General features: G+C 38.5%; 1 protein-coding gene across 1 annotated transcript in view; it reads left to right on the forward strand.

The window, feature by feature from the left end:
- Nucleotides 1–23,597: 23,597 nt before the first annotated feature.
- LOC131624732 (uncharacterized) overlaps nucleotides 23,598–24,407 on the forward strand; it is a gene marked incomplete at its 5' end in the record, with an annotated part of 44,736 nt that continues 43,926 nt past the window's right edge. Inside the window, one exon of the mRNA XM_058895652.1 lies at nucleotides 23,598–24,380. Coding sequence (XP_058751635.1) covers nucleotides 23,598–24,380 — 783 coding nt within the window. The remainder of the gene's footprint in view (nucleotides 24,381–24,407) is intronic.

Below are 24,407 nucleotides of genomic sequence, written 5' to 3' on the forward strand. Positions count from 1 at the left end.
GTTACCTTAGAGTTTAGATCACTTCGATGTTTTCAATTGCTTGTCTTGTTTGCTTTATTTTTCAAAGGTTTGTTTGGGTATTTACTTGTGTGAAAGATTCTAACCCGAATCTCGAGATACCTTAAGTATGTGACAATAGACCAAGGAAACTGTAGGGCATGTACCGATACAGTTGATCTGGTAGTCACCGTTAGTGCGACACTTTGGTCTATACTGATATCCCTTGAAAACGATCAAGGAGTATGTTAGGCTTCTGAAATGTCATTAAACACTAATTTGTCTTAGAACCTTTAGTTGAACTTGACTTGTGGCCTATTAAATGACTAGCTTTGAAATTGATCGAAGTTAGTTATCCTCGAGGAATGTTTTGATCGGCCGTCCGAGTGCCGTATTGAGATGTTGTCTTCAAGGATTATAGAACCCGAATACTATTTTAAGACAGGTTTAAACCAACTCAACTTCAGTGGGGAGGGTATCACCTATGAACCTCATACAAGCCTTTAAACCTAAGGCTATTGTTTGATTTGTTTGTGTTTTCCACATGTTTGACATCATGACATCATAAGCATCATTAACATATCATTTTCTCACTAATCATTTCAAGGATCGAAGAGTTTACCTTTGTTCTGTTATTGCAGGTAATGGCTCCCGCTACCAGAGATTATATCCGGATCAACATCTCAACAGTACCATTTGAACTTAAGGACTTAATATCAGAATTTCCCAGAAATGCTCAATTCACCGAAAAGCACGGTCACCTACTCCATTTGGTTACTTCAAAATTTGAAGAAGACATGATACGAGTCCTGTTCCAATTCTTTGATCCCGAACATCATTGTTTTACATTTCCTGATTACCAGCTAGTACCCACCTTGGAAGAATTCTCTGAACTAATTGGGTTACCTGTTCGAGATCAATTACCTTTCACTGGTTTAGAAAAGATTCCAAAGCCTGAAATCATTGTTGCTGCCTTACATTTACGAAAGTCAGAAATCGAGTCCAATTGGGAAACAAAGAATGGAGTCAAGGGTTTGCTTTCTAAGTTCTTAATGGGAAAGGCTCGATCACTATTAAAAGACAGAAGTTACCAAGCTTTTGAAGAACTACATTAGCTCTGACTTCTCCATTGCACCGAGGAGGTATGTAGGCCCGAAGCTTAACGCTTTGCCGAGCTTATTTTAAAAATAAAACAAACTCTTTTTTTAGCACACACGACACAGATTTTCAAAAAGGTTTCTGTGGAGTACCACAGATATGAGGGGTGCTTTAAACCTTCCCCTCATATAATCAACACCCGTACCTGAGATCTCTTTCTTGTTCTAAAAACAAAACTTTGGGTTTTACGTTCTTTTCCCTTTTCCTTTGAAAAAAATAAAGCGCGGTGGCGATTTCAAACGGAATATTGATTCGAGTCAATCCCATGGCTTCGATATCAGATTTTCCCCGCTACAGAAAAATGGCGACTTCACTGGGGACCCAGTTTTAAGTGTGTTAAGCCTATTTTTGTTTATCTGTGTGTTTTTATCTGTATATATTGTTGTGTGCTTTGTTTGTTTATTTTCTTTTTTTTTCTTTTTGGTGCTCGATGGTTCCTCAGTGATGAGATAAAGTTCTAACCCGAACTTTGGTGAGTAACTTGAGATAGGAGGTGGTAAGACCAATAGTCGCATGTCAGGAGCAATCCTTACCATGAGCGTCATATGGTGGAACCTCAATCAGTGGAGGCCTCATGGAAGGTAGTAGAGGTTGTTACGAACCATCGTGATAACGCTATTACTTTCAATAGTGAGTGTCCGTAGAAGCTGAATGGCCTAGAACCTTTTTAACCAATCTAAGCCTTTTTAGGATGTAGTGCAGAAACAAGATCAAGTACCAATTTGAGCTTGTTGTCATGCGATACTACGCTCAGACGAGGTCTTTTTAGGCATATTATTGGCGCCCATGAGCAATTGTGCGTGCCGGTAATATCCGATAGAAGATTGAAAACTCTGGGAACCTTTGTAGAACCCGATCGGCAGGTACAAAATTCCCTAGAACACACCTTGTGGGATGGGTAGACCCATGGCTCCATGCTCGTGACGTCGAACCTAAGAACCTGGACTGTGTGATTTTGTGTGATTTGATGTGATCTTGTGTGCTCTTGATTGTGGTTGATGCATAAACCATGCATTCATGCATTCATAAAAATGACATTCACAAATGGTTTTTAAGGAACTTAGAGACATTTTTTGTAAACATCACAGGTACCATGGATCAAAAGAGAAGCATCAAGAAGTACACTTTCCGGAATTCAAGTGCAAAGGAATTGAAAGAGCTAGCAACTTTGGTTCCTAATCTTGACAACTTCAAAAACCGTTATGGGAAATTGATCTCTATCTTGAAGACCAAAGTGGAAAAAGGGATTCTTGAGACTCTTGTGCAGTTTTATGACCCGATGTATCATTGTTTTACCTTTCCCGATTATCAGCTTATGCCCACTTTGGAGGAGTATTCTTATTGGATTGGTTTGCCAGTTACGAATGATATACCGTTTAGTGGTCTGGAGAAAGAGCCTCAGGTTGATGAGATAGCAGAGCTTCTTCATTTGAAAATATCAGATGTGAAAGCAAACATGGCTAAAAAAGGAGGAATTTGGGGGTTGACTTCCAAGTTCTTGATTGGAAAGGCTTCTATGTTGGCTAGTAAAGGAAGTATGATTGCTTTTGAGACATTTCTGGCCTTGCTCATCTATGGTTTGATACTCTTTCCCAACATTGACAACTTTGTTGATGTTAATGCTATTCGGATTTTCATGATTGGGAATCTTGTGCCTACTTTGCTTGGGGATACTTATCATTCCATTCACCATAGGAATGATAAGAAAGGTGGACTTATCAACTGTTGCACTCCGTTGCTCTATAAGTGGTTTATTTCGCACCTACCTCAAGCTAAGAGTTTCTTGAACAATCCTGATGGTCTCTCATGGTCTCAGAAGATTATGCCTCTTACTAATGGGAATATCCATTGGTACAATCCTGCTTATGACATTGGTGAGATTATTGATAGTTGTGGAGAATTCCCTAATGTACCTCTTCTTGGTATACAAGGTGGAATTACCTACAACCCCATTCTTGCAAGGCGTCAATTTTGCTACCCCATGAAGGAGAGACCCGCTAATATTCTTGTGTCAGGAATCTTTTATCTCAATCAAGATGGAAATTCGGATATGAGAAATCGGTTTGTGCGTGCTTGGCACCATGTTGATAGGAAGAGACATTTGGGAATGAAACAATGTGTTGCTCTCAAAGACTACACTGATTGGGTTCAAGCTAGAGCTCATACTTTTCAGATGCCTTATTTACTCGAGGAGCCTTCTCTACTCGTTACTCCACCATTGTCTTTCACTACTCCTGTTGAAAGTAGTGAAGAACATCTAGAGCTCGTGGCTAAGTTGAGAGCGGAAAGAGATGCTTTGGAGTTTGAGAACAAAGAATTGAAGATACACTTGAAAGAAAAGGATGAAATGCTTGATATCCAAGATGGTTGGTTGTTGGAAAAGGATGATCAGATTCGTCATCAAGAAGAGTTACTTCAACAACATGGTGAAAAGCGAAAGAGACAAAAAGAAGATTCAGTGGCATGGAAAGAGGTTGCTGATAAGCTGATAGTCGAGAATGCTCGATTGAAGGCCTTTTATGAAGATGAATTGGAGAAGCTCCGTAGGAAGCTGCAGAGAGGAGATGGATCTTCGTCAGAAGTGTTCCCTTCTAGTTTTTAGCTTTTCCTTTGTTTTGTAATTTTGGATCTTTGAATCCTTTTGTATGCTTTTCCATTACTAATGAAAGAATATTGTTATGTTTTATGATGTTTTTTGCTAATGTTTACAATTAATGTCTTAAAAGTTCCTTGAAAACCAAAAATAAAAATCATTTGCATTGCATTTCATGCATCATTCTGCATTTTGGTCTTGCTTCCGAGAGTATTCCCGAGGTCTTATTCAGTGTTCTTCATACAGAATCAAGCTGTCTCACCGGTATAACACTCGAGCTAACTGCAAGAAGAAGATGGAAGGTCTTGAACAAGAGAATCGTGAGCTACGTGAAGAGGTTGTTACTTTGAGATCTGGTGTGGATCGTCTCACTGCTCTGGTTGAGACATTGATGGCTGCTCAGAATCAGAATCAGGTTCCTCCTCCTAATGCCCAAGCTCAGGGTCAGACCACTGTGATTTCTGAAATTGCTGCTACAACAATTCCTGCTGTTCCTGCTGGTGCTACTCAGCAACGTATGCCTAATGGATATCCCTGGGGCATGCCTGAAGGTTATTTGTCTGTTCCTGAGATGACTCGTCTGTTGACTCCTGTTATGGTCAACACATCTCCTATTGTTCATACTGGTCCTTTTGTCCCAGAGCCCATTTATGATGCTGCTCCAAGTGAAATTCATGACAGAATGGATGGTTTCCAAGATCAGTTTGAAGAATTGCAGAAAGAGATGAAAGCCTTGCGTGGGAAAGAACTGTTTGGAAAGAATGTGCATGATCTTTGCCTTGTTCCCAATGTGAAAGTACCTGCTAAGTTCAAACTGCCTGAATTTGAGAAGTATAAGGGAAATTCCTGTCCTCAGGCACACCTGGTGATGTATGTGAGAAAGATGTCTACTCACACTGATGATCAACGTCTGTTGATTCACTATTTCCAAGATAGTTTGACTGGAGCTGCTTCTAAGTGGTATATGTGCCTTGATAGCACCCATATTCGCACTTTCAATGACTTAGCTGAGGCGTTCGTGAAACAATACAAGTATAATGTGGACATGGCTCCTGATAGGGATCAATTGCGAGCTATGATGCAGAAAGAGAAAGAATCCTTCAAAGAGTATGCTCAGAGATGGCGTGAGGTTGCCGCTCAAGTGATTCCTCCGATAGAAGAAAAAGAGATGACTAAGATTTTTCTGAAGACTCTTGGTCCGTTTTACTATGAAAAGATGATTGCAAGTGCTCCTGTAGACTTCACCGAAATGGTGGGTATGGGTGTCAGATTGGAAGAAGCTGTGCGAGAAGGTCGTTTGGTTCGAAATGACAATTCATCTGGTGGTGCGAAGAAGTATGGTTCTTCACTCCAGAAGAAGAAAGAATCAGATGCTAATGCTGTTTCTCATGGGGGGAATAGTCGATTCAGAAATCAATCTCAACAAGTGGCGTCAGTAACTCCTGTTGTAAATTCAGTGCCTGTAGCTCCTGTTAATCAACAACCAGCAAGGCGAAATCTGTATCCTCGGGTTAATATTGATCCTATCCCTATGACGTACACTGAATTGTATCTTGCTCTAATTCATAAGAAGTTGGTTCAACCAAGGTCACCACCTCCTGTGCCAGAGAAACTCCCTTGGTGGTATAAGGCTGATGCCACTTGTGCTTATCATCAGAATGCTTCTGGGCATGATTTGGAAAACTGTTAGGCCCTGAAGAATGAAGTCCAGAGATTGGTTCATTCTGGTATGCTTTCTTTCCGTGATATTGGTCCAAATGTGCAGAACAACCCACTGCCGACTCATGAAGCGTCTGCTGTGAATATGGTTGAACATAATTTGAGACACTGTCGTGTGCATAATATTTGTGCTCTCCGTGGATCTTTGAAGGAGATACATGAGAGGTTTGTTAGAAAGGGAGTGATAGAGTTCAGTCATGATGGTTGTCCTTTGTGTGGTGAAGATCCTATGGGATGTGCTTCCCTCCAAGATGATGTTCAAACACTGATAGGTTTGGAGTTATTGGATGACGAGATAGATAACACTTATGTAGATCACAAGTTGCATTTGAAGCAGTTTAATGGGGTTGTGAGTAATATCACTGCATGTAACAATTTGAGCTTCAGTGATGAAGATTTGCCTGAGGAAGGAAGAAATCATAATTTGGCTTTGCACATCTCTGTCAGTTGCAAAGAGGATTCAATGTCCAATGTGTTGATCGATATTGGATCATCTCTGAATGTCATGCCAAAATCCACTCTTGCTAAGCTGTCTTATGGTGGCACACCAATGAGATTTAGCAATGTGATCGTCAAGGCTTTTGATGGATCGAAGAAATCAGTGGTCGGAGAGGTTGATTTGCCTATTGGTATTGGACCATTTGTCTTCAAGATTACTTTTAAAGTGATGGACATTTTCCCTGCATACAGTTGCTTATTGGGACACCCATGGATCCATGAGGCTGGGGCAGTTACGTCAACTCTTCACCAAAAGTTGAAATTTGTGAAAGATGGAAAGATGGTTGTTGTGAATGGAGAACAAGCTTTGCTGATTAGTCATCTCTCTTCGTTCCGTACCATAGAAGCTGATGAGGTAGTCATTGGAACTGCATTCCAAGCCCTGTCTGTTAATGATGAAATCAAAAAGGATGAAGCTTCCATTGCCCCCTTCAAAGACGCTCAGCTGGTGGTTCAGAATGGACATTCAGGAGTCTGGGGACAAATGGTGAGTCTACAAGAGAACAAGAATAGAGCTGGTCTGGGATTTTCTGCCTCAGACAAGTCTGTGATGAAGTCTGAATCTGCTTTTCGTCCCTATCAAGAAATGTTTCATAGTGCTGGGTTTCTACATCCGACTCTTCCAGAAGTGAACGCTATTGTTGAAGGTGAATCAGAACCAGAAGTGCCAAACTTTGTGACCAATGGAAAGATGATTAAGAACTGGATCACCATTGACATTCCTGAGTGTACTCATGTCTCAAAGTAATTTGCTTTTATGTTTTTCAAAATCCTTTCATTCTGCCTGTAGCGGTAAAAATGTGACTCGACGCGTTTCGCGCGCTCGAAGTACAACAGAGTCGCCACCGAATTTTATTTATTCCAAGAAGGAAAGGGAAAATCTCGATAAAACCCACGAATAAAAAGAAATGGATAAGATGGTCATCGCAACCAAATTAGGGTTCGGGAGTCGGTTAAGCAAGGGGAAGGTGTTAGCACCCCTCACCTCCATCGTACTCGATGAGACCCATTTAGTTATTCTTGTGATTTATTGTTAGCTTATATCTATTTGCGTTATTTATTAGGTTGGAAAGAAGAAAGGAACAAAAATTTTTTTTTTATTATTATGCTCGCCAAGACATTTGTATCTTGTGCCTACGTATTCCCTAGTGCGATGGGAAAGTCAGAGCAATCGTAGTTCGAGCTAAAACTACGAATTTGTTGGTTGATTTTAGCGAGAGGTACTCGATCGCATTCAAACAATACTATGCGCACATGGATAAGAGATTATTTGCATCACTACAAGAATGGATGACTAAATCAAGAGTGAGACAAGATTTTGGCCATCATCGCATTCGAGTGGAAAACATTCGATCTTCACATGTGGAAGTATAATTGCATTTGAAATTGACTAAGTGTCTCGTTTTTGAAAAAGAGTTTGAAATGAAAAGTCAAAATGACAAAAGGTTGTGAATGAATTTGTTTGTTTGTTAAGAAAAGTTAAACATTTAAACAAAGGCTTAACGGCCATCGCCTAAATGCTTGAAAGAGAAAATTGCACAAGTACGTACAACCCCCTCGTAGGTGATGAAAATGATTCGCGCTAGGGCGAGAGAAAGATATGATTTAGTGGATTGAAATTGTTTTATAAAAGGCGAGATGAATTGAGTTTGAAAGATCTTTAATTGGAATTCAAACGTTCAAACAAAAGCTTAACGGCCATCGCCTAAACGCTTATAAGAGAATTTAGCTAAATCAAGTTTTATGAAGTCTTTAATGGAGTCTACGCGCTTAAACAATGGCTTAACGGCCATCACCTAATTGCTTAAAGAACAACTTGTACAAGTACGTACAAACCCTTCTTCATTATCCAATATAAACTAAAATGATTTGATTAAAAGAAAGTGTTTTGTAAAAAAAGGTGAATTAAATCGAGTTTTATGGAGCCTTTAATGGAATCCAAGTATTCGAATAAAAGCTTAACGGCCATCACCCAAATACTTTTAGGACAACTCGTACAAGTACGTACGAACCCTCCTTGATTCATCCACTAAGACTCAAAATTCGAATCGATTAGGAAAAAAAACTATTTTTGTACCATTTTGAAATATTCTTGATAAATCCTAAACATAAAATTAAAGAAAGTATTTTTGTCTTTTAATAAATCTAGTCATTAAAAATAAATAAGTAAAATTTTGTTGTGATTTTATGTAAATAGAAAATTAACTTTTTACTAAAAAAAACTAACATGTTAAAAATAAAGAAAAAAGAAAATTTAATTGGGCCAGGGGTGTAGTAAATCTGCATATGGGTGTAAGGCCCAAGGTTGTATAGACAGAGCTGAATTAAAAAAAAACAAAAAAACATGTGTTTGGGCCATGGGGGGTGCACAGCATGAAGAGGTATAATTCACAAAATATAAAAAAGGGATGTTGGGCCGGACCGGGTCAAAGGGATCCGGACCCAATCAAAACACACGCTCACCCTAAATACCACAAAGGGATCCACCTCTCATCTGGTCCCTCTTCTCTCTCAATTCACGACTTCATCACTCCAAAACAGAAAAAAATTCTCAGCCTCTCTCGCTCTTCCATGGCCGAAATCGGCTCTCTCAATCTCAGCCTCTCGCACACAACAACAACGAAATAGCATAGCAGTAACAATCAAAGCAATAAAACCCTTATCCCAAATGAAACCCTAAACCCCCAAACTTTACCATCATTTGCGATTTACATGATTTACATGGAGAAAATTAAATGAAGAAATTGAACAACAACATAAGCAGAAACAAAACAAAAAAACAGGTATGCCTTCGATTCCGTGTCTACTCTTCGTGAATCTTCTCCTTCTTTGTTTCTGGATTTTCTGTGCGCGAGTTGCGTCTTGCTTCGCTGTTGTTATGGTTTGTTACTGATGGTTCTGTGTGCTTCTATGTGAGCGAATGTTGGTTGCGGAATTGGGAGCGAGTTCGGTTGTTTTTGTGGATTTTTTTTGGAAAGGATGAGGATTGTTGTTGGGTTATAGGTTGCGAGGGTGAATAGATTTCTGGGTAGAGTGTGTGACGTTATTTGATGATGGGATGAGGTTGAGATGTTTGAATATGGTGAGATGAGGTTGATGTGTGGTTTGTATGAGTGAAGCTGTTTGAAGGTTTGTGAGGTTGAGTTTCGGTAGGTTTGGTTGTTATATGAGTAAGCTCTTAAGAGTGTTTGAAGGTGTGTTGAGGCTTTGTTGTGAATTTCGTGGCCGTCCCCTGGTGAATGAAAGATGAGAGGTTTAAATAGGGAGGTGATTAGGGTTTGGATGACAATTTGAGATGTAAATTGGGGGGAAATTGGGAGAGGATTTGAACATATTGGTGATACTGATTTTGTTGCTTTTTTGTATGCAGGTTTGCTATGGCCATTTTGGTGAATTGCTTGGACAGTTTTGGCATAGCAGAGCAGAATTTTGGACTGATATGTGCAGGGTTGATGGAGCATAGCATAGGCGTGGGAGGAGCATAGCAGAGGCGTGGGATGTTGGTGCAAGCAGAGATAGCAGATTTTTGTTGTCTTCTTTGTACCTTTTTTGTTTGACTTAGTGTAATGGTAAAAATAAATAAAATGGGCTTTACAAAAGAAAACAAGTTTGGGCCCTAAGCAAGAATAGACAATAGACCCAATACATCAAAACTTTCTTATTATTTTTTGTATTAAACATTTTTTAGAAAAGTTAATAAAAATGGGAGAATAAATCTAAATTAAGAAATACAATAACACCAATTAGACTAACGATTAAAACACATATTTTTACTTTTATATTTTTTCAAATGTAAAGACATAAATCTAAATGAAATTAATGAATTTTTTTTATTTTTGAAGTAGAAATTAAAAGGATGAATAAAACCGGGAAATATGCAACAAATGCGACAATTTGAATGCAAACGAAATACGAACGCAACATGATCATATGAATGAAATATGTAGGTCAAAAATTGGGGTGCGACAGATGCCCCTATTTAAGTTTCTTCTATCGAAGATGTGAAGAGACTTAAATACAAAGTACACAATTTTTGTCCTTCATATGCAAATGAAATGCAATGCATGGGCCTTTTTGTTATTTTGAATGCAATATGATATGAGACATATGTTGAACTCTGTGGGGAACTAGTGCCATATGAGACAAACTGTTGATGGAGAAACATGGAAACGAGAGATAAAACTCTTGGTAAAAAGATAGTAGGAACGTCTAAGAGTAGCTTTAGACGGCGGAAATCATCAGAGACATTCAAGAGTAGCTTTGAGTGAATCTGAAATAAGAACTTCGGATAGGAAAGTCTAAGAGTGGCTTTAGACGACACCAAACATCAAAGACATTTAAGAGTGGCTTTGAACGAATTTGAAAATAGTTCCAAACTCTGAGGAAACATCGGAGACATCCAATAGTAGCTTCAGATGGAAGGAAACCAACAAGACTCAACAGTGGCTTTGAATGCAAGAGGAGACCTACAAACTCGGAGATATGGCAGAGACGTCCAAGAGTAGCTTTGAACGAATGGAATCCAAACTCTGAAAAACATTGGGGAAAATCCAACAGTAGCTTTGGATAATACGGAAACCAGAGAGATTCAACAGTGGCTTTGAATGCAAAAAGGAAACCTGAACCAGAAAATATATTAGAGTCATCCTGAGGAGCAATAGATGAAATGGATACCAATTTTGGAAAATACGAGCGAACATCCAATAGTAGCATTGGATGGGAAAACAAACTCAAAAGCATCCAAGAGTGGCTTTGGATGAGAAAAGGATGGTATTCCGGCTCAAAGATATAAAGATCATTCAACAGTAGCTTTGAATAACACTTTACTAGGGATTGTGATATCCAACAGTAGCTTTGGATAGAAGGTAAGAAACAACATGTCCAACAGTAGCTTTAGACAGAGGGAAACCAATATAAATCCAAGAGTAGCTTTGGATGAAGAGAAACAATGAGACATCCAATAGTAGCATTGGATGAAGAGAGACAGTTACAAATCCAAGAGTAGCTTTGGATGAAGAAACAAACATCGTTTTGGTAGATGCCAAGTAAGTGGGCCTTTGATCTCAAGGTAAGATGTTAACAACAGCGAGACTTTGAAAGAATGAAAATGAGCATATTTTTTTCTATGCATGCTAATGAATTTTTCCATGCATGATATGTGAATGATTGATGTAATGCAATTGGTTATGACAACTGAGGTAGATTCTTTTGTGAGGGAAGATTGTAACTCTGATTCCTCAACACAAGAACATTGCTAACTCTCATTTTGTCACACTGATGATCCCTTTGAGAAGGACTGATAAAATGCTTGGGGATCACTGAAAAGAAAAATGCCCCTGAGTGGCTAATTGTTATCTGATCGTTGCTCCAGTTCTTGAAATAAATGTCGGGAACACATGCCCCAGTATAAGTCTTGAATAACAGGATCTTAAAGTGGCGTGCCCCTGATAGGATCACTGATCGAGTTTCTCAACTGTTAGAACTTCCTTGAAGGATGAGTACTTACTTGCAAATAAAATGTTCATTCAAGAATAGTAATTTTAATGCGATGTTCAAAGCATATTTTGAAATCAAAGTCATTTATTGGAATGATATTATTGATGTATAGCAAATGAATCAAAAGTCCAAACATAGTTGTCTAGACATTCAAAGTGATGGATAAAGCAAAAGGTACGGTAAAACAAACAATTTGCAAAAAAATTTAGGAGTCAGGTTAACGCAACCTTGTTGTAGTATGCTTTCAAAATAAACGTTGCTTCAATTAGGTCTTTTGAAGGTTGTAACGTGGCTTGGTTCATAGTTTTAGAAACAAAGGATATAGGCTCAAAGTTTATTTGTACCCACCCCATTCTTCGTGATGAACTTCAGTCCTACGCTCAGTTAAATCAGACTATGCATTCAGGCTCCAAGAGGCTTTGGAATTGCACCTATGATAATGATGATGGTTTAAAGACCAAGGGAATCTTTGAGATGGCAGTCACCTCTTCCTTTTAATAGTCACAACGTTTTATTGTTGTTCAAGGAAATTATAGACTTCTCCTTTTTTGATATCCCTAACTTTTGCCTGAACTGTCTTTATTTGAAATTACAGTCAGCGGGATGCCCCAATCTTGCCTAAGTCTCCTTCATAGGTTTTGACTTAGCGGGATCCTTTTTTTTTTGAAATATTTTTTGCGTTGGAAAGATAATGACTGCCTTGAGAATGATTAATGATAACCATCTTGGTCACTTTTGATTGAAACCCTTATTGAAAGGTGTACTTAATGATTTTCTTGAAATTGAATGCACAACCAAATTAACTGAGAACTACCCTGCCCCAGGTTAAAATTGCGGATTTTTTCATACAGAAAGAAACACCAACTTCTAGGCTCAAAGGGGTTGACGAGGGATTAACTTCCTTATTTCTCCAGTGTTTGGGGATTGAAACAATGCCTGTACATCATCAGCAAAGTTTTATTTGAAAGCATACAATCCAACAATTTAGGTATTTTGTTTTCATCATCCTCCCTCCAATCTTTGCATAAAACACAGGTTTGATAAAGAAAAATGAACAAGAAATATATTTTTGTTTTTTTTTTTTAAAGATAAAGCGTAAAGATAAACACAAGGAGCGTAAATGGATTGACTCAAATCAAAATACATTCGAGAAAAAACAAAGTACAAATGCAGTACACAAATCAAAATAAGGAAATTGCAAACAGAAAGAAAGAAGGCCTAGTGACTAATCAGTGACGAGGAGGAGCTATCCTGTCTTGAAACACTTGGTTTTAGGAAAAACTTGGCTTTCTTTGTCCTCAGCCACTCTTGTCATGCTCGGGCAAATGGTTCTTGACAACATTGGGATTGATATCCTTGAAATATAGCATATTTGCCCTCATCAATTCTTGCACTCTAGCCTTCAACGCGAAACAACTTTCCAAATTATGGCCAGCGTTTGTTTCGTTCTCCTTCTTCTTGATGAAGTTTCCATAAGACTTCCTTGCCCCATTAGAAGATTCAGCAGCATTGGCAATTTTGCCATTCTTGATTCCTTCCTCTAGCCTTTGACCAATAGTCACCAAGTCAGTAAAGTTTGAGGACATACTTCCAATCATCTTCTCCCAATAGAAGGGTGAGAGAGTATCCATGAACATTCCAGTTAATTCCTTTTCAGCCAAAGGAGGTTCCACTTGAGAAGCTAGCTCTCTCCAACGTTTTATGAAGTCTTTAATGGAGTCTACGCGCTTAAACAATGGCTTAACGGCCATCGCCTAATTGCTTAAAGAACAACTTGTACAAGTACGTACAAACCCTTCTTCATTATCCAATATAAACTAAAATGATTTGATTAAAAGAAAGTGTTTTGTAAAAAAAGGTGAATTAAATCGAGTTTTATGGAGCCTTTAATGGAATCCAAGTATTCGAATAAAAGCTTAACGGCCATCACCCAAATACTTTTAGGACAACTCGTACAAGTACGTACGAACCCTCCTTGATTCATCCACTAAGACTCAAAATTCGAATCGATTAGGAAAAAAAACTATTTTTGTACCATTTTGAAATATTCTTGATAAATCCTAAACATAAAATTAAAGAAAGTATTTTCGTCTTTTAATAAATCTAGTCATTAAAAATAAATAAGTAAAATTTTTTTGTGATTTTATGTAAATAGAAAATTAACTTTTTACTAAAAAAAAACTAACATGTTAAAAATAAAGAAAAAAGAAAATTTAATTGGGCCAGGGGTGTAGTAAATCTGCATATGGGTGTAAGGCCCAAGGTTGTATAGACAGAGCTGAATTAAAAAAAAAACAAAAAAACATGTGTTTGGGCCATGGGGGGTGCACAGCATGAAGAGGTATAATTCACAAAATATAAAAAAGGGATGTTGGGCCGGACCGGGTCAAAGGGATCCGGACCCAATCAAAACACACGCTCACCCTAAATACCACAAAGGGATCCACCTCTCATCTGGTCCCTCTTCTCTCTCAATTCACGACTTCATCACTCCAAAACAGAAAAAAAATTCTCGGCCTCTCTCGCTCTTCCATGGCCGAAATCGGCTCTCTCAATCTCAGCCTCTCGCACACAACAACAACGAAATAGCATAGCAGTAACAATCAAAGCAATAAAACCCTTATCCCAAATGAAACCCTAAACCCCCAAACTTTACCATCATTTGCGATTTACATGATTTACATGGAGAAAATTAAATGAAGAAATTGAGCAACAACATAAGCAGAAACAAAACAAAAAAACAGGTATGCCTTCGATTCCGTGTCTACTCTTCGTGAATCTTCTCCTTCTTTGTTTCTGGATTTTCTGTGCGCGAGTTGCGTCTTGCTTCGCTGTTGTTATGGTTTGTTACTGATGGTTCTGTGTGCTTCTATGTGAGCGAATGTTGGTTGCGGAATTGGGAGCGAGTTCGGTTGTTTTTGTGGATTTTTTTTGGAAAGGATGAGGATTGTTGTTGGGTTATAGGTTGCGAGGGTGAATAGATTTCTGGGTAGAGTGTGTGACGTTATTTGATGATGGGATGAGGTTGAGATGTTTGAATATGGTGAGATGAGGTTGATGTGTGGTTTGTATGAGTGAAGCTGTTTGAAGGTTTGTGAGGTTGAGTTTCGGTAGGTTTGGTTGTTATATGAGTAAGCTCTTAAGAGTGTTTGAAGGTGTGTTGAGGCTTTGTTGTGAATTTCGTGGCCGTCCCCTGGTGAATGAAAGATGAGAGGTTTAAATAGGGAGGTGATTAGGGTTTGGATGACAATTTGAGATGTAAATTGGGGGGAAATTGGGAGAGGATTTGAACATATTGGTGATACTGATTTTGTTGCTTTTTTGTATGCAGGTTTGCTATGGCCATTTTGGTGAATTGCTTGGACAGTTTTGGCATAGCAGAGCAGAATTTTGGACTGATATGTGCAGGGTTGATGGAGCATAGCATAGGCGTGGGAGGAGCATAGCAGAGGCGTGGGATGTTGGTGCAAGCAGAGATAGCAGATTTTTGTTGTCTTCTTTGTACCTTTTTTGTTTGACTTAGTGTAATGGTAAAAATAAATAAAATGGGCTTTACAAAATAAAACAAGTTTGGGCCCTAAGCAAGAATAGACAATAGACCCAATACATCAAAACTTTCTTATTATTTTTTGTATTAAACATTTTTTAGAAAAGTTAATAAAAATGGGAGAATAAATCTAAATTAAGAAATACAATAACACCAATTAGACTAACAATTAAAACACATATTTTTACTTTTATATTTTTTCAAATGTAAAGACATAAATCTAAATTAAATTAATGAATTTTTTTTATTTTTGAAGTAGAAATTAAAAGGATGAATAAAACCGGGAAATATGCAACAAATGCGACAATTTGAATGCAAACGAAATACGAACGCAACATGATCATATGAATGAAATTTGTAGGTCAAAAAGTGGGGTGCGACACTGCCCAAGATGAAAGTGAAGTTGTTGGGCCATTTTCTGTTTGTTTTAAACATTAAAATCATCAATAAAAGTCATTTTGTTTCTGCATATACATGCTTTTTATCTTTTTGCTTTTTTCTGGAAAGTGGTAACACAAAAAAACCTTAAAAAATGTTTTCATTTTTTTCCATAATCTGCACGATTACATGTTTGCATATATCTTTCCTTTTCCTGAAATAATAATCATTTGTGCAGATTAATCAATAAAATCGTTGAAAGTAATGACCCTGCGCCCTCTCCTAACTTCGAGTGTCCTGTGTATGAGGCGGAAGAAGAGAGTGATGAATGTATTCCTGATGAGATTTCCCGACTGCTTGAGCACGAGGAAGACACCATTCAGCCATATAAAGAGCCATTAGAAGTCATCAACTTGAGTTCTGAAGAAGATAAAAAAGAAGTCAAGATTGGGGCACTGCTTGGTCAAGATGTTAAGAAGAGGATGGTAGAGCTTCTTAAAGAGTATGTTGACATTTTTGCGTGGTCCTACCAAGATATGCCTGGGTTGGACACAGATATTGTGGAGCACCGTTTGCCGTTGAAACCAGAATGTCCTCCTGTCAAGCAAAAGTTAAGAAGGAGTCATCCTGATATGGCAGAAAAGATTAAGAATGAGGTCTTGAAGCAGATTGACGCAGGTTTCCTTGTCACTTCTGTATATCCTCAATGGATTGCCAATATTGTGCCTAATCCGAAGAAAGACGGAGAAGTTCGCATGTGTGTGGATTATAGAGATTTGAACAAAGCCAGTCCGAAAGATGATTTTCCTCTACCTCACATTGATATGTTGGTAGATAGCACGGCAAAGTTTGAGGTTTTCTCCTTCATGGATGGTTTTTCAGGATACAATCAGATTAAGATGGCACCTGAAGACATGGAAAAGACAACCTTTATTACGCCATGGGGGACATTCTGTTACAAAGTGATTCCTTTTGGGTTGAGGAATGCTGGCGCGACATATCAAAGGGCCATGACCACTCTTTTCCATGATATGATGCACAAAGAAATTGAGGTTTATGTGGATGATATGATTGCCAAGTCCCAGTCAGAGGAAGGGCACATGGAGGATCTTTTAAAGTTGTTTCAGCGTTTGAGAAAGTATCGTCTCCGCTTAAATCCATACAAATGCACTTTTGGTGTCCGTTCCGGAAAATTATTGGGTTTCGTTGTCAGTCAGAGAGGAATTGAAGTGGATCTTGATAAAGTTAAAGCAATTCAGGAAATGCCCAGCACCTAAGACCGAGAAACAAGTGAAAGGTTTCCTCGGACGTTTGAATTATATCTCCAGGTTCATTTCCAATATGACTGCTACCTGTGAGCCAATCTTCAAGTTGTTAAAGAAAAATCAGGGATGTGTGTGGAATGAAGATTGTCAGAAAGCTTTTGACAACATCAAAGAATATCTGCTTGAACCTCCCATTTTGCTCCCTCCGGCTGAGGGAAGGCCTTTGATTATGTACCTCACAGTACTTGAAAATTCAATGGGATGTGTGTTGGGTCAGCATGACGAATCTGGTCGAAAAGAGTATGCAATATACTACCTTAGCAAAAAGTTTACCGAGTGCGAAACAAGATACTCGCTGCTTGAGAAAACTTGCTGTGCTTTGGTGTGGGCTGCTCTCTGTCATACCCCAATTTTTGACCCTAAGATCCTATATCATTCATATCCCAATCACTAATCAAGAGCTTCACTTGGAAGTTTGTTTATGGTGTTGTACTCACCTCATCAATGAGAGGGACCATCAAGCACCAATGATTGTTTACCTTGTATGCATATTATACTAACCCAAATACCAAAAATATTGCTTTGCTTCTTTGTAGGCTTTTGTTTTGTAGGTACCAAGCCAAGACATGCAATGAGCAAGGCATTTTTCACATTTTTGACTGATGAAATCGATTTCCCTACTGGGTAAATCGATTTCCCTGCAGCAATCTTCAACAAAATCACATTCTGGACAGCATGAAATCGATTTCCCTCCTGGGTAAATCGATTTCCCTAGTGTATTTTGCGCCAATTTCTCTTCTGGAACAGAGTGAAATCGATTTCCCTCCTGGGTAAATCGATTTCCTTCAGGCAAAATTCAAAAAAAATAGAGAGGGAAGCTTGATTTGATTTTGGCACCTATTTTCTTTAACCATCTTTGTCATTTCACCAATTTTCCACCTCATCAAAATTAACCCCTTCATTAAACCCACTTAAACCTCATTTTACCTTTTCTTATCATTTAAACACCACTTTAATCATCAATTAAACACAAGCTAATTACCAAATGCCAAAAGACCAAATTGCCACTACTCTTGCTCCAATTCTATAAATAGAGGCCTTGCCTCTCTCATTTCTCAAGCTTTGAGAGCCAAAAAACCTCTTGCAATTTCTCTCCTCATTCCTACCAAATTCACCAAAGCTCTTCATTCTTTCATAAAGTTTGTGAGTTACATCTTGAACCTCACAAACTTTGAGCTAAACCACCATCCATTTCACTCTTTTTTCTTCAATTGTTGAGAGATCAAGATTTGTGTTGGTGATTCTTGAAGTAGATCCAAGTTTGTGCAAGATTTGGTAAATTTTCTTCATCCTTTTTGTGTATCATGATGTAGATCCTTTGTGGTTTGTGTTCAATGCATCTTTGATGCTATATTGGTGCTATTTGTTGTTGATTTGATGGAAAATTCGTGCTCCAATTGATGTGTGATCATAAGGTGTTTGTATGTTTGTTCAAGTCAAGTTTTATGCCTCTAAATGCTGTTTTTGCTGGATTTTGCACTGAGGAAATCGATTTCCTTAAGGCTGAAATCGATTTCCTGCTGAACGGAACTTGTTTTTTTTGAAAACTGCACTATGGAAGTCGATTTCCCCCTGCATGAAATCGATTTCCTGCTGGCAGAATGTGGTTTTTTGCCTTTTTTATGCTTGTTTTGGTTTCCTACTTCCTCCACTTCATTAATATCATTGGATCTAGGATGTTGATAGGTTTGAAATGACCTAATCCATAATATTAGATGAATGATATTAATGATAGTGTGAGTTGATTATCTTTTGTGTTTTCATTCTTATTTTCATCTTATCTTTCTTTTGATCGATGAAAGTCTTAACATCTTGAGAATTCTATGGATTCTTGATGAAGACTAGATCAATTTGTGTTCATTGTTATCTCTTCATCTTATCTTTCTTTTGATCGATGAAAGTCTTAATATCTTGAGAATTCTATGGATTCTTGATGAAGACTAGATCAATTTGTTTTCATTCTTGTGATTATCTTTTGTGAATTTTATTCTTATTCCTCCATTTCATTAATATCATTGGATCTAGGATGTTGATAGGTTTGAAAGAACCAAATCCATAATATTAGATGAATGATATTAATGATAGTGTGAGTTGATTATCTTTATGCATTTTATCTTCTCCTTCTTTTTTTTTCTTTTGATCGATGAAAGTCTTAATACTTTGAGAATTCTTATGGATTCTTAGTAAAGACTAGATCGTTACCTATTTTCTTTTCGTGCGGTATTGCTTTCGGAAGGCGATCTACATATCGTTCTTCTCGCATGCATTAGCACATAAAGTTTTGACCGGCCTCGTTGTAGGGTGATTTCTACATAAATCACTTGGCGATCTGCTTAACATAGCGCAATATTTCGTGTCCCGAATAAAAAAGATCAAATATGGAAGAGAATTGTATGCGGTTGATTTAAGACTTGTGGAGGTTTTTATCGTGTAGTCGCTATGATTTTATCAAGCTTCTGATAAGCCCCATTGACTTTAAATCCGAGTACATCATTCACTCACCATAGATCTTCATACTAACTTTGATAACATACTTGACAAGTTTCAAGATGGTTATCTTTAACATTTAACAACTAACTTTAATTTCCGCACCTTTACTATACCGCTCTTTATATTACCGCTCTTTATATTTCTCGCTTTATCGCTTTATTTTATCATTTCATCATATTTACTTTCCGCCATTTTCCCTTTGTCCACTTGGACATATGTTTATGCTTCCGTCATTTTTCTTTTGTCCACTTGGACCATACTCTATTTTTCTTGCTAAAACACTAATAAATAACCAAAAATCTAAAAAATACATAAGGCTCTCTTTGGACTATCGGTTACTATCCCTAGCATTCTGGAGATTCAGACTTATGGACCTAGTACCTCTGGACCTATTCTATTATTATCCTGTGATTGTTCTGTCTGTCTGGCATTGTTCTGTTGTATGTTTATGTGTGCAGGTATTTCCTTGAAAGTCCTTGATGGTTAATTCCAAGGCATTGAAATAAGGATTTTACCCGAAAACAGCCGTTACTCTGCCCGATTTTCGTCAGAACCTTAATGTGTTTAATGCAAAGTGGTGCTAAGACAATAAGTTCATGTGGATCCCCAAGTGTTAATGTGTTGGTACTGATAAATCCAAAGGATGGGAAAACTACCTTGGCTCTTAATGTCAAGTGTTGGCTTCTTACTTGGTTAGGCCGTTTCTTTCCTTAGCTTTTATTTTACGCAATAGGATAGCCTCTTCATCTCCTTCCCATTCTTAAATTTTCAAAATCTTCTCCCTTTTTCAAAAAATATTCTTATGTTTGCAAGTCTTTTCAAAACCTTTTCTTTAAAAATATCTTTCGCCCTTAGTGGCTTTTCTTCAAAAGTTTAGACACCGTTAATTGTCGAAACGAGTGGTTATACCCCACGATTTTGAAATTGATTGATAATAACGAGATCTTTTCCGCGTGAGAGAGCTAGTGGCATACTCGTTGATTTTATCCGAGTTGGAGCCCTTCTTTCATTTGCGATGCAAAGAACTTGTTTGTTCTCATGCTCAAGATCAATGGCTGAGTATTTCTCTCTAACGACACCAAAGTGTTTATTCGTTTTAAAAACGTTTTTCCCAAAAGCGGAACTACATTAGCTCTGACTTCTCCATTGCACCGAGGAGGTATGTAGGCCCAAAGCTTAACGCTTTGCCGAGCTTATTTTGAAAATAAAACAAACCGTTTTTTAGCACACACACAACACAGATTTTCAAAAAGGTTCCCGTGGAGTACCACGGATATGAGGGGTGCTTTAAACCTTCCCCTCATATAATCAACACCCGTACCTGAGATCTCTTTCTTGTTTTAAAAAAACAAAACTTTGGGTTTTTCGTTCTTTTCCCTTTTCCTTTGAAAAAATAAAGCGCGGTGGCGATTTCAAAACGGAATATTGATTCGAGTCAATCCCATGGCTTCGATATCAGATTTTCCCCGCTACAGAAAAATGGCGACTTCACTGGGGATCCAGTTTTAAGTGTGTTAAGCCTATTTTTGTTTATCTGTGTGTTTTTATCTGTATATATTGTTGTGTGCTTTGTTTGTTTATTTTCTTTTTTTTTTCTTTTTGGTGCTCGATGGTTCCTCTGTGATGAGATAAAGTTCTAACCCGAACTTTGGTGAGTAACTTGAGATAGGAGGTGGTAAGACCAATAGTCGCATGTCAGGAGCAATCCTTACCATGAGCGTCATATGGTGGAACCCCAATCAGTGGAGGCCTCATGGAAGGTAGTAGAGGTTGTTACGAACCATCGTGATAACGCTATTACTTTCAATAGTGAGTGTCCGTAGAAGCTGAATGACCTAGAACCCTTTTAACCAATCTAAGCCTTTTTAGGATGTAGTGCAGAAACAAGATCAAGTACCAATTTGAGCTTGTTGTCATGCGATACTACGCTCAGACGAGGTCTTTTTAGGCATATTATTGGCGCCCATGAGCAATTGTGCGTGCCGGTAATATCCGATAGAAGATTGAAAACTCTGGGAACCTTTGTAGAACCCGATTGGCAGGTACAAAATTCCCTAGATCACTCCTTGTGGGATGGGTAGACCCATGGCTCCATGCTCGTGACGTCGAACCTTTGAACCTGGACTGTTTGATATTTGTGTGATTTGATGTGATCTTGTGTGCTCTTGATTGTGATTGATGCATAAACCATGCATTCATGCATTCATAAAAATGACATTCACAAATGGTTTTCAAGGAACTTAGAGACATTTTTTGTAAACATAACAGGTACCATGGATCAAAAGAGAAGCATCAAGAAGTACACTTTCAGAAATTCAAGTGCAAAGGAATTGAAAGAGCTAGCAACTTTGGTTCCTAATCTTGACAACTTCAAAAGCCGTTATGGGAAATTGATCTCTATCTTGAAGACTAAAGTGGAAAAGGGGATTCTTGAGACTCTTGTGCAGTTTTATGACCCGGTTTATCATTGTTTCACCTTTCCTGATTATCAGCTTATGCCTACTTTGGAGGAGTATTCTTATTGGATTGGTTTGCCCGTTACGGATGACATACCGTTTAGTGGTTTGGAGAAAGAGCCTCAGGTTGATGAGATAGCAGAACTCCTTCATTTAAAAATATCAGATGTAAAAGCAAACATGACCAAAAAAGGAGGAATTTGGGGGTTGACTTCTAAGTTCTTGATTGGAAAGGCTTCTATGTTGGCTAGTAAAGGAAGTATGATTGCTTTTGAGACATTTTTGGCCTTGCTCATCTATGGTTTGATACTCTTTCCCAACATTGACCACTTTGTCGATGTTAATGCTATTCGGATTTTCATGATTGGGAATCCTGTGCCTACTTTGCTTGGGGATACTTATCATTCCATTCACCATAGGAATGATAAGAAAGGTGGACTTATCAATTGTTGCACTCCTTTGCTCTATAAGTGGTTTATTTCGCACTTACCTCAAGCTAAGAGTTTCCTGAACAATCCTGATGGTCTCTCATGGTCTCAGAAAATCATGCCTCTTACTAATGGGAATATCCATTGGTACAATCCTGCTTATGACATTGGTGAGATTATTGATAGTTGTGGAGAATTCCCTAATGTACCTCTTCTTGGTATACAAGGAGGGATTACCTACAACCCCATTCTTGCAAGGCGTCAATTTTGCTACCCCATGAAGGAGCGACCCGCTAGTATCCTTGTGTCAGGAATCTTCTATCTTAATCAAGATGGAAATTTGGATATGAGAAATCGGTTTGTGCGTGCTTGGCACCATGTTGATAGGAAGAGACATTTGGGAACAAAACAATGTGTTGCTCTCAAAGACTATACTGATTGGGTTCGAGCTAGAGCTCATACTTTTCAGATGCCTTATTTACTCGAGGAGCCTTCTCTACTCGTTACTCCGCCATTGTCTTCCACTACTCCTGTTGAAAGTAGTGAAGAACATCTAGAGCTCGTGGCTAAGTTGAGAGCGGAAAGAGATGCTTTGGAGTTTGAGAACAAAGAGTTGAAGATACACTTGAAAGAAAAAGATGAAATGCTTGATATCCAAGATGGTTGGTTGATGGAAAAGGAAGATCAGATTCGTCATCAAGAAGAGTTGCTTCAACAACATGGTGAAAAGCGAAAGAGACCACAAGAAGATTCAGTCGCATGGAAAGAAGTTGCTGATAAGCTGATGGTCGAGAATGCTCATTTGAAGGCCTTTTATGAAGATGAATTGGAGAAGCTCCGTAGGAAGCTGCAGAGAGGAGTTGGATCTTCATCAGAAGTGTTCCCTTCTAGTTTTTAGCTTTTTCCTTTGTTTTGTAATTTTGGATCTTTGAATCCTTTTGTATGATTTTCCATGATTAATGAAAGAATATTGTTATGTTTTATGATGTTTTTTGCTAATGTTTACAATTAATGTCTTAAAAGTTCCTAGAAAACCAAAAATAAAAATCATTTGCATTGCATTTCATGCATCATTCTGCATTTTGGTCTTGCTTCCGAGAGTATTCCCGAGGTCTTATTCAGTGTTCTTCATACAGAATCAAGCTGTCTCACCGGTATAATACTCGAGCTAACTGCAAGAAGAAGATGGAAGGTCTTGAACAAGAGAATCGTGAGCTACGTGAAGAGGTTGTTACTTTGAGATCTGGTGTGGATCGTCTCACTGCTCTGGTTGAGACATTGATGGCTGCTCAGAATCAGAATCAGAATCAAGTTCCTCCCCCCAATGCCCAAGCTCAGGGTCAGACCACTGTGATTTCTGAAATTGCTGCTACAACCATTCCTGCTATTCCTGTTGGTGCTACTCAGCAACGTATGCCTAATGGATACCCCTGGGGCATGCCTGAAGGTTATTTGTCTGTTCCTGAGATGACTCGCCCGTTGACTCCTGTTATGGTCAACACCTCTCCTATTGTTCATACTGGTCCTTTTGTCCCAGAGCCCATTTATGATGCTGCTCCAAGTGAAATTCATGACAGAATGGATGGTTTCCAAGATCAGTTTGAAGAACTGCAGAAAGAGATGAAAGCTCTCCGTGGGAAAGAACTGTTTGGAAAGAATGTGCATGATCTTTGCCTTGTTCCCAATGTGAAAGTACCTGCTAAGTTCAAGCTGCCTGAATTTGAGAAGTACAAAGGAAATTCCTGTCCTCAGGCACACCTGGTGATGTATATAAGGAAGATGTCCACTCACACTGATGATCAACGTCTGTTGATTCACTATTTCCAAGACAGTCTGACTGGAGCTGCTTCTAAGTGGTATATGGGCCTTGATAGCACCCATATCCGCACTTTCAATGACTTAGCTGAAGCGTTTGTGAAGCAATACAAGTATAATGTGGACATGGCTCCTGATAGGGATCAATTGCGAGCTATGATGCAGAAAGAGAAGGAATCCTTCAAGGAATATGCTCAGAGATGGCGTGAGGTTGCCGCCCAAGTGATTCCTCCTATGGAAGAAAAAGAGATGACTAAGATTTTTCTGAAGACTCTTGGTCCGTTTTATTATGAGAAGATGATTGCTAGTGCTCCTGTAGACTTCACCGAAATGGTGGGTATGGGTGTCAGATTAGAAGAAGCTGTGCGAGAAGGTCGTTTGGTTCGAAATGACAATTCATCTGGTGGTGCGAAGAAGTACGGTTCTTCATTCCAGAAGAAGAAAGAGTCAGATACCAATGCTGTTTCTCATGGGAGGAATAGTCGAGTCAGGAATCAATCTCAACAA

Source organism: Vicia villosa, unplaced genomic scaffold, assembly GCF_029867415.1.
Source record: "Vicia villosa cultivar HV-30 ecotype Madison, WI unplaced genomic scaffold, Vvil1.0 ctg.000159F_1_1_3, whole genome shotgun sequence".
In the NCBI taxonomy this organism is placed as follows: Eukaryota; Viridiplantae; Streptophyta; class Magnoliopsida; order Fabales; family Fabaceae; genus Vicia; species Vicia villosa.